The sequence below is a fragment of the Periophthalmus magnuspinnatus genome, chromosome 11 (genome assembly GCF_009829125.3).
Source record: "Periophthalmus magnuspinnatus isolate fPerMag1 chromosome 11, fPerMag1.2.pri, whole genome shotgun sequence".
In the NCBI taxonomy this organism is placed as follows: Eukaryota; Metazoa; Chordata; class Actinopteri; order Gobiiformes; family Gobiidae; genus Periophthalmus; species Periophthalmus magnuspinnatus.
This window is the reverse complement of record NC_047136.2, coordinates 14,002,699-14,014,633: the sequence shown is the minus strand read 5'-3', so window position 1 is coordinate 14,014,633 and position 11,935 is coordinate 14,002,699. Positions and strand designations below refer to the sequence as shown.

Below are 11,935 nucleotides of genomic sequence, written 5' to 3'. Positions count from 1 at the left end.
GGTTTAACGACATGGCCCCTTTGCTTTTTAATGACGCTATTTACATATAAGAGGTAACACAACTGACACAAAAAATGAAATGCTGAACAAATTATACTGTAAATGCTTTTACTCTCAGACATTTTAACAGTTCACAGTCATTGGGATCTTAAGTGTTCAGGCATTTTAAAAACATACAAACAAGTCGCTCACACACTTGAACACAAAGTGGCTTCAGTGTGTTTGATATTGTAGTGGCTCCAGGTGTAAACATTTAGACCATAGGGTCACATGTGCACATTTTGTAATTGTAAAAAACAAGCATGAAAAAGCAGAATATTTTGTGGTAGCTTGGTTGAAATAAACAAACATCAAATAAAATCAACATAAGCAGATCTCAAGACGTTGGCTGGCGTCTGAGAATTGTCTGCTACTTATGTTGTTACAATTGAACTGTATATATGGACATGGTTATCAAAGATCTTGATGAAAATACATTAAAATGCATTTGACATATTAATATGTTTTTCAAATTCTTACTTGGTTTGGTGGTATAGTACCTGTAGTAAATATATATCAAAATGTTACATCAGTCAAGGGGCAGTTTAAGAAGAAAAGTAACAAAAAGTTGCAAATACAGGAAGTAGCGGTGAGACCTAAAACAGAAGCCCTCAAATGTCATCAACTGTCATTCCATCTAAAATGTAGAGACAATTTATGCACACAATAAAGGCATTGCCCTTTATTTCTATTTGTCATATAACTATTGTGTAATTTAGACACATTTTAGCCCTTGGTAAGATTATGGTTGCTAGGTAACATACCTCTACATATGTCACATCTGCCCCATGTCCAACCAGGAAGTAAAATTAAAACCTTCACCAAAATTGCAAAACTACAATAAACTACACTTTTTTTCGTACCATCTTAAATCTAAAACTATGTTTTAGAGAAATTAGTAGTTTAACCTGTCATATGCACACAAATAGAAATTAGAAAACACAAAAGCTATAACCAAACTGGAAAGATTGAGAAGAATTGCAAGGGATGGTCAAATTTTAATAAAAAATAACACAATTTTGATGAATATGCTTTACTATTGTACAATGTTTTTGCTTTACCTGTTGCTATAGAAATACTGAAAATGGTTTTTCACATTTATTCAGTGTTGTTGTAAGTGCAATTATCAATTTGATGAAATATTCAAAGATTAAATCTCCTTTCCTGCCATGAAGGTGTTAAGTGGTTCTTTGTGTGGAATACATGGCATAATTGTAAGCCATGGAACATTATTTTGGTCACGCGTTACTCTCCAAACATTTAAACTCTCCAAATTTTGGTACAGTTTTTGATCACTTAAAAGTATTTTTTTCCGCACTGCAAAAAATATCTACATATGTTAAAATTACTTCAATTCAGAATATAAAGCTTGGCTAGAAATAAGAAAATAAAACACTTAAATTGGTCCAAAATTCCTTCAAATACGATCATGATTAAGATTGTTATCAACCTTGTACTATGATTTTAATGCAGCATTCTGTAAAGCTCTACAAATACAATTGCTTTGCCTTAAAGGTGCACTGTGTAACTTTTCTAGTGGTGAATCAGTGATCTGCTTGTTTCTATTAAGATGGTATAGCTTTTCTTGTAATGTATCCACAGTATGTCATTAAACTAAAATGTTTCAATTTTTTTTAGTATACAATCACGTGTAATCAAATAAATGTTCAACACTACTGTGGAACATTCTACATCTCCATGGAGACAAAGAAGTGACAGATCCTCCACTATAAAAGTTATCTATGAAATAATTAAACAGTCAGAATTAATGTTCTTTTAACTAATGCAGATATTAGCCTAGATTATTGCAGTGTTTTTTACTCTTTGTTATTGCCTTCTTATGCGTCTTCCTCTGCCTCTTCCTCAAACTCTCCCTCCTCCTCTGCGGTGGCGTCCTGGTACTGCTGATATTCGGACACCAGATCATTCATGTTGCTCTCCGCTTCTGTAAACTCCATCTCATCCATGCCTTCACCGGTGTACCAGTGAAGAAAAGCTTTACGGCGGAACATTGCAGTAAACTGCTCAGAAATACGCTTGAACAGCTCCTGGATTGCGGTGCTATTTCCAATGAAAGTGACGGCCATTTTGAGACCACGTGGAGGAATATCGCACACCGCTGTCTTGACGTTATTTGGGATCCACTCAACAAAGTAACTGCTATTCTTGTTTTGAACATTCAGCATTTGCTCATCAACTTCTTTCATGGACATGCGACCACGGAAAACTGCAGCCACTGTTAGGTAGCGTCCGTGCCGAGGGTCACAAGCCGCCATCATGTTTTTAGCATCGAATACTTGCTGGGTTAGCTCTGGTACGGTGAGAGCGCGGTACTGCTGGCTCCCCCTACTGGTCAAGGGAGCAAAACCAGGCATGAAGAAGTGAAGACGTGGAAATGGGACCATGTTGACCGCAAGTTTTCTCAAATCGGCATTGAGTTGCCCGGGAAACCGAAGACAGGTGGTGACCCCGCTCATTGTGGCAGAGACAAGGTGGTTTAGGTCGCCGTAAGTTGGTGTGGTGAGTTTGAGAGTACGGAAGCAGATATCATAAAGTGCTTCGTTGTCGATGCAGTACGTTTCATCAGTGTTTTCGACCAGCTGGTGCACCGAGAGCGTGGCGTTGTACGGTTCAACCACTGTATCTGAAACCTGAAAGGAAAATACAAAGATAAGAGCAAGTTTTACAATTACTGCACATTTAATAGGGGACCCAACTTTGTCCATGTAAATGATGATAATTTGTTTTGCCCCAGTACAGATGTATTGTAAAAGCAGATTAGATTGCTGCTTGTTGACTGCATCTAATTATAAAGTGTTTTATCATCCCAGAACCATGGAGAACACAATTAGCATGCTAGTTGTTGTTAGCTTTAATGGCAAAACTCTGGTCTCTGAAAGCTGTGAAAAGCACTTATTAACTCCTCATGATGAACAATTAGGATGGAATACATAAGGAAAGTGAAGAATAAATTTAGACCACTGCAAATCATTTAAACTGAACTAGTAATGTTTTTCATATTTTAAGACAAATTACGACAATAGCTGCCTAAAGTGCCTCACTTGCGGGACATTTCAAATGGATATAAAGTCCATATATATCTCTCACCTCGACTGCAGTGTTACCAAACAGTTTTATTAGGTGTTATTGAGTTTCTTGCTTTTGGAAAACCAATCTGAATTTTAAGTGTGCACCAGAGAACTCTACAGAATCTTTATTACCTTTGTTAAATTCCATATTGATCACAGCGGATATTTATGGAAGCAAGTCGCCCACATGGAAACAACCATAAGATAAAATGTTTGAACAGCCATACTGAAAGTGGATTACAATTAAGGTTGATTTTTTTTTTTTTTTTTAAGGTTGTCCTGCTGCTGCCCGGTAAAGGTGTGAGACAGGATTACACAATTATGATATCAAAGCAGGTATAAAAAACAAAACACTAACCCCAGTTAACTTCTCGAATCTTAATCACTAAATACCTCCATATATGCAGATTCTATGGTGCAGTTGGAAAAGTAGCAAGATAATGGACCTTGTCACTAATGTAAATCATCAGATTCAATATTTGTGGAATATACTTTTGGATACTAGAAAAAATATATTATAAGTGGCTTATTACATCTGTCCAGTGAATGCAGATAAAAAATACACTGCTCTGGTACATTTACTTAAGGTTTACAAATATAGAGTGCCCCTGTCAAATACACCAATACTTAAGTTGATGCAGTTTTAAAAAATGTTGAAGATAATCATTTATATTAGTGACGAGACCCATTATTCCACGATATTTTCCGAATACACCACAAAATCAACAATATTTATTTAGTCTTTGTACCTGCCTGTCCCTCCCTCAATTAAACATGCTGATATAATGGTAATTAAGTGATTACAAATATGCAGTGAATGAATGAATCTTATAATGTCTCACTTTTGGAGAGGGCACCACGCTGAAGGTGTTCATGATGCGATCGGGATACTCCTCACGGATTTTGCTGATGAGGAGCGTCCCCATCCCTGATCCGGTGCCTCCTCCCAGAGAGTGAGTGAGCTGAAAGCCCTGCAGACACTCGCAGCTCTCCGCCTCTTTACGAACCACATCCAAAACTGAGTCCACAAGCTCCGCCCCCTCGGTGTAGTGACCTTTTGCCCAGTTGTTCCCTGCACCACTTTGTCCTTATGAAGAATGAAAAGATTTTAATTTAACTTTTTCTCACATGCCAAGACTATCCATGGGTTGCAGAATGATGAAAAATTAGGACTGTTATCTTAGCAATGAACAATTAATCTATGGGATGCATAATAAAAATGGCACCTATTCATTTCATTCATTCATCTTTATTTATAAAGGGAGAGCCCAATGAGAGTACCAGACTGTCTTTTCATGAGCACCCTGTTATATATAACACACTGGAACCCATGAATAGTGGAAAAGCTCATTGTGAACTATAAATCCTTTCATGAAATACATTTTCGATAAAGAAAGTCAGTTATAGCCTCTTAAAGCTTTAGTACGTTATCCTAATGTTAAAAATTGATGAAAAATTTGCATCTGTTGGAACCCATGAATAGCCCTTTTCCAAATTCTTTAAAGTTATATGCATTATTCATTCACAACTTGAAATATTTAAATGTTTGCTGTATTCTCACCAAAGACAAAGTTGTCAGGCCTAAAAATTTGTCCAAACGGCCCAGAGCGTACAGAATCCATCGTTCCTGGCTCCAGATCAACTAGAATGGCTCTGGGCACATATTTTCCACCTACAGCACAGAGAGGAAATTATGTCACATTCACTGTATAATGAAGGTTAAATACATTAAATGGCAAAAAATAGTTTTCCTCTTTACTTTGCTAATTGTTTTTCTTCAGCATTTCACTACTCAGCCTTGTAAGTGTGTGGTGCCTTGCATTGCCACTAGATGGTGTAATAACTTGCATGTTTGAGAATGCAGTCTGTCTTATTTGTAGCATAATGGTGAGACAAATTTTCCTCATAGTTTCAAATAGAATACAATGTAAATGTTTTAAAGGTCTTTATTCTAACCAGTTACAATATAAAAGTCATAGCAAGAGTAAAACAGCCTTTGGTACTTTCAGTAGATGTATGTAGTACCGACAGTTGTCCAGTAGATGGTGTTGACAGAACCACTGTGTAAGACGTTTAAGACATCAGCTGTTTAAGAGTTCCATTGATTGGTGTATCCTGTTACCATATACAACAGCATAGGTTGTAAGTTTCCAATTCATTTTCCTTTATGTATGTATGTATGTGTGTATAAACATATGTATTTACAGCAACAAGTTTACAACCTGTCAGATTCTTAAGTATTTGTTGTATTTTCTCACCAGTGGCCTCGTTGTAGTACACACTGATCCTGTCCAGCTGCAGGTCGCTGTCTCCATGGTAAGTCCCAGTCGGGTCAATGCCATGCTCATCACTGATCACCTCCCAGAACTGTACAAAAATAAAAGAAAGATAGCTGACTCCTTGTTTTTAAAATGTAAATGTGCTATACATGTATGAGCTATACAGTACAATAGCAACTTGAGCTCTAAAATTATTACATTGAGTCTGGTGAAGGTGGATGATCTTTAAAAGCACAGAGAAGTATTTGTGGTTTATAAATGAGAATGTGCCTCTGAGCTTTTGAGAAGGAGACAGCCCAAATATAGGACCTTAAACCTTTCTCTGCTAATGGTGTTTTTAGGTTCTATAGGATCATTATCGTATATTTAAAAAGGTTAACTAACTTGTGAAATGAGAAATGCTGTTCTGGACATATCAAAGATTAAAAAATACAGCGTATAAGTCTCTATGTACTTCAGATATACATACATTTATATTAGATTAGATAGCATGTTTGCGCATTCACAGCTTTAGTCTCGGGCCTCTCTGAATAAAGACATGTCTGTTCTCTTGACTGTGTAACTTCAGGCCTGTTTCACACTGAAAGAAGAACCTTGTGATGGAGTGACTGTACTTTACCAAAGGCCAAGTAACATCTGATTACCTGAAGTCACAAGAGGTACTAAAAGCAGCACTGGGACTTTTTGGTGTATTAGTGAGAGAAATATGTATGGGCTAATGTTTACCCTGTGGCTAACCATGTTTTTCACAGATTATAAGGCCACACATCACTGGAAAAACTGCAGCAGATGGACTGAGGGTATCGTAAATACTTTGAACCTGAAGTACTTGAACTTGATGACTTAAAGTGCTCCTTCTTGATCGTAAGTGACCAGCAAAATATTGCTACAAATAAAGCAGTAAATAAGATCAATATTAATTTCATAACTTCATCACTAAAATGCAATGCAACCTATTCTTTTTGTGCCAGATGCCCTCCCTGTTCCTTTTCATAAAACATTGCACAGTAGAGTAAATTAAAAAAGATAGATGAAGTGTTTTGCTCAATGACACACCAACAGACTTTCAAATTTCATTTTTTGTGTTATATTTACAAATAATATCTTCAATTGCAGTAAGGTTGACTGGCCAAAAATGAGGCTTAAAAAGTACCTGATTAAAATTTGAATTTGTAGTGTAATGTTTCAGGGGTCAACACTTATAGGTCTTTATGTTCGTGGTTTATTTTACAGTACCCCCCCCCCCCCCCCCCCCCCCCCCACCCCACCCACCCCACACACACACCCCACACACACACACACACACACACCCACACACACACAAACACACACAAACTAAACAAGTGGATACTCTGTACACTAGATCTAATTTCTCCTCAGCTCCCTCAGGCGGCCTCATTCCTGACAGGACACGATGCCAAGACTCTGCACCACCAGCTGAGCCCACTGACCCTAATCTGCACCGGGCAATATGTGCGTGTGTGGAAGTGTCTGTGTGTGGAAGTGTGCGTGCACTGTTAAGAGATCAGCCACGTCCAGACAAATTGCTTGGTCCTGATTTAAGAAGAAAACTGACAAGAAAATGTAAGGAGAAATTTAAAGTGTTGCCTTAATCAAAAAGTAGAACATTGCATTTGTTTTCAGTGGAGTAATCAGAGCCCAGAAGTTGTACAGTTACAATTAGGTATATACATATTCTAATAAGATGAATTTGTTACTTTGTCAAATTATTAATTAAGTGTTATACTTAGTTAGCTTGTTATTTTTACATATTACATCTACCTGTTTTCCATCTGTTGCATTATTAACTGAATACAACAAACCTAATTTATTTGGCTTCAGTAATAATAATAACAATAATGCATTTTATTTATAAGTGCCTTTCAAAACACCCAAGGACACTGAACAAGATAAAAAATTAGATAAAAACATACAAATACAATAAAACATGACAAAAAACTGATTGATAAAAGATGTGTGATTGGTTACAAGAGATAGGACAGTCTGAACAGGTGAGTTTTGAGTCTGGATTTGAAGAGTGGAACAGAGTCTAAGGTGCGGGTCTGGGTTTATAAGTGTATCTTTTCTCTTATTAATGGTTTTCAGCTTCCTGTTATATGCAAAATTTGGAGGACTTTTTCCTATTCAGAATATATAATATTTTATTGGTAATCGCTATGGCAACAGTTCAAGTTTTTGCTATTATTGATCAAATGATAAAGGGGCACATTTATACAGCACTTTTCCATCTTCAAGGCGCTCAAAGTGTTTGTTTTGGGTTTTTTTTTTTTTTTTATCAAGGAACCACTCACAAATTCACACACACATTGTGTATGAGGCAGGTGGGTTAAGTGTCTTGCCCAAGGACACAACGGCAGCATCCATGTGTGGGAGGTGTAATCGCCCTGCCAACCTGTGAGTCAGTGGATCTGATCACTCCACCAGCGAATTTGTTTATGTTGAGGATGGGATTCGAACTGCCAACCTTCAGATCAAAGGATGAGCACCAACTGAGCTTCTGCCAGTCTGATGGCAACCAACTGATTTATCTTGTAGTAAATGTTACAAACTGCATAGAAAGTTGGACTAGTTGGAAAATGTTCTTCATTATGATGTAGGAAGGACTGTATAGGATTGTTCTTTATGGGGTCTAAAATGAATCACCCAGTATTGTGAAGGCTTTCTTTGTGTCTTTCCTCCTTAAAAAGATAAATGGAGAAAGAAAAAGGAGGAGACCATGACTCATGATTAGACCTCATGAGTTGGGCTTTTAACTCAACCAAGATGTATATATATATGAGACTCTAAAAAGTGATTTAAAAGGCAGCTATAACTCACACAACATGCATCCTTCCCTTAGGAGCCAGGCTTACATAGACCTACAATTGTTCACAATCACTGTAATATAGGGTAAAAACATGACAATTTCACTCATATGACTTTATTTTTATGCTTGATTTCATTGTAACAACCGGAGTGAACTGTACAGTAAGACAGTACAAAATAAATAATCCTTTGATTGTTGAACAAATGACTTTGTGCTTTCTTTAAAAAATAATTCACTGTATTTCAGCCACTCCTCAGTGAAAATGTGTCACTGTACTCAGATAAGATAATATGAACCACACGATCACATAAACATTACAAAATCAACGAGTCGGTGGAACTTACTACATGCGCTAGACTAAAAACATAAGCACATCTGACCAAAGAATATTTTTTGGAAAATCAAACCTGTCCCTATGTGTGATCTGTGATGAGTGATGGATGTGAGTAACAAGTGCCTGAAATGAAGAGAGTGAGTGTTGTAGTGTGTGAGTGGAGAGTGGGTTGGAAGAGTTTTATTATGTCCAAAAGTGGGGCCACTCGTATTGTAAATGAAATGTTAGTAACGTTTATGTGATAATGTCTGGTGATATGGTCATGTAGGCATCTACATTTAGATTCTGTAAACTGTTACATAAGTTAGTGAGAGTATTTTCCCCTGTGGATCTATAAAGCTAGACTGCATTCACAATTAAAATTGGGACTAAACCCAGAACTAACCCAGAATCAAACCAAGTCAGGACTGGATCATGCCGGGATCAAAAAATGGGTGAACACAGTATAAATATGCACTGTCTCACTACTGGAACATACGCCATGGCCTGCTAGTCTCAATGGAAATGTTATTGCTTTGCCTATATGTTCCACAATATTGCAATACATGTATATATCTCCATGGAGACAGGTGATACCACAAGGCCAAGTTACAGATCAAATCATAACACCTGTAGTTTAATAAATGCCAGATTAGTAAATTTTATGTCATACTGTGAGATATTCCAGGCAAAACAATGACCTCCATTGACACAAGCAGGTTGTGTATACTCTCCACCAGAGAAGTTACACAAATTAGCAGAAAAGTTACACAAATTTACTTTAATTTGTCAGTATATACTCTGTTCTGAATGCTTTCTATTTCTTAACATTTGGATTCATTTTAACCAGACAAGAAGATTAAAATCAACATTGTACAAGTATCCTTTCATGGTCAGTAGTAGGACATTGGGAGTATTTGATGAGCTGTGTGTGAAAATGCAGAGATTTAAATGACCTTATCTGTGCATTTAGGGCCGTGGACAGTGGACCACTTTGTTATCACGCCCCCTCCATCTCTCTCTCTCCATCTCTCCCTCTCACCCTCTCTCTCTACCTCTCTCCAACCCTTTTTCCCTTTCTCCCTCTCTCCCCCTCGCTCCCTCCCTCTCTCCACTGCATCAGCACTCTAAATCAACTCTTTCTTTTCCCAACTTTTGTGTTTTGTTTCTTTCTCCGGGACAAAGGGCCAACTCAAACCAGGCAGCCAAGACAGCAGCTGGCTCATTATTACACATCAGTGACTCCAGTCTGACAGGCAGTCTATGTTTTGGCAATAGACACATTTAAATTACAATCAGAGTATTTCAATAAGAAAGCACTTTTTGACGAAATTTTGCTTTTTCAGTAGGCTAAACATTTTACAAGCTTTTAAGCATCAAGTATTTTGATATGAACCCATTGACCTGCTATTTGATAACTTATAGGCAAGGCAAAGTGATATGAAAATAAATTAAAAAGATAAACTAATAGTCCAAGTGGAGAAGTAGATTTTCCCAATAATAATACCGAAATAACTATAACAGATGCACAAACAAATGTACTTTTTTTCTTTGTTTTTAAGAAATATTCATCATTAAATTACAATTATTTTTGCTACGCCTATATATTAAGTAAAAAAGCTGTGTAAACCAAAGACAAACTGGAAAGGTGAACAGGAAAGAGTTAATTTAGCAGTATAATGCTATAGACTGCTTATAAACGTGCATTTATTCACCCATGGCTCTCTTTGTAAAAGTTATCCAATGCAAACTACTGCAATTTTCCAAAACCAAACTCAACAAGACTAATAAAGTGTGTTCTTACCTTGGCACCAATCTGGTTACCGCACTGGCCTGCCTGGATATGCACGATTTCCCTCATGATGAGATGTAGAAAGTTAGTTATTTAAGCACAAAGAGAAGAGAGATGGGATGTTGCTCTGCTGATGGTTCACACCGGCTGAACTGGAGCGAGGTGCAGCCTGAGCGGAGTCCGGGGGAGGCGGGACTACACCAACTGTCAGTCATCCCGTTCGCTGCTCTGATTGGCTTCCACCGCTTCAGTCTCTGCTCTGATTGGATAAAATGTAAAGGGTTTCCTCCACTCTGATACAAGGACCGGAAAAGCAGAGGGAGTGCCAGGTTTGGCATCATTAGTTCCCCGTTGGAAGTTGTGTATTTATGCAGGATTACACCTAAAGACAAAGAAATATTTCTGTTTGGTGTTTTTGATGGCAGTGTAAATAGTCGAATAATAAAATATGGGTGTGTTGGGTTGTCATAACACAAATATAAACCTGTAATAATCTAGTAGTCATAATCATTTCAGTAACTTACCTGTAATTGGGGGTTGTTGTGGACACAATCAGATCTGGAGCAACGATAACAAAGGAGCTGCTGAGCTATAGGTCTGATAATGAGTCACTTGCTCAACACCAGGATACAGTTTACCTTTGCAATATGGCCTAAATTCCAGAGGGGGAATATTATATAGACATCTATGGTTATACTTCCTACCCTGGTATGTGCCCTGTATTTTTTAAAATTTTTCAAATATTTGATACAAAGGTATCCTGGCTGGGAACCGGCACAAAAACCTAAATCAATGAACAAATAAATACATATGAAATGATCCCTTACAAGTTTACTAACTAACTAACTTGGTTGATAGTTAACATCCATGTTGCAATGTATGACTCTCCATTTAATGCGACACTGAACCTCTGCTGCTGTGTGAGACTAGAGGAGATTTACATAGACTCAATGTGCATTTATTCTGTTTGTGAATAGTGTCAATGTGGCGATGTTGAGATTGTTTTTTCTTTCAAACATGATTTTCTGCTGGTAAGTATCATGGATATATGATTTTTTGCTCATATCTTATGAGGTGATGACTTTATAAATAGACCAAAATGGTACATAATGTGGCTATTGATTGTATGATTTTGAACATATTTGCAATGATACTTTAATAGCAAATTTAAAGAAGACATTATTCATTTTTCAGGTAGCCTACTTAGTATTGAACTGACATAAATAGATCATTATTTTACAATTTGTCCATTGTAAATCACGCAATACTGATCAAAAACATCTTTATAATAGAAATGGGACCAATTAAAACTGCAGACCTTTTAGAATCCTATGTGTCTCACTCAGAGTCTTATTTTCCCAGATAATTGCCATTAAGTACAGGGATGCGGCGGGAATTTTCTGCATTCAAGACAATACAGGAATACTTAGACATACATGAGCCAATCAATCAAAATACAACTTTGAGAAAGATGATGATGATTATTACACATTTAAAAACTCATTAAAGTTGATTTAGCATAATATGTCAATTTCAATGTACTTAAATGAAATATATATTACAAATACAGCATGCATAGCCCCTTAGTGTCCTTCT

General features: G+C 37.0%; 1 protein-coding gene across 1 annotated transcript; it reads right to left on the bottom strand.

Moving 5' to 3' along the window:
* Positions 1 to 93: 93 nt before the first annotated feature.
* On the bottom strand, positions 94 to 10,488 carry LOC117378413 (tubulin beta chain). The gene is made up of 5 exons (XM_033975010.2): positions 10,352 to 10,488; positions 5,387 to 5,495; positions 4,690 to 4,800; positions 3,971 to 4,215; positions 94 to 2,690 (listed from the first exon to the last, which is right to left on the bottom strand). Exons 1-5 carry the CDS (start codon positions 10,406 to 10,408, stop codon positions 1,878 to 1,880), a joined length of 1,335 nt encoding a protein of 444 aa, XP_033830901.1. The 5' UTR covers positions 10,409 to 10,488; the 3' UTR covers positions 94 to 1,877.
* Between the last annotated feature and the right edge of the window lie 1,447 nt (positions 10,489 to 11,935).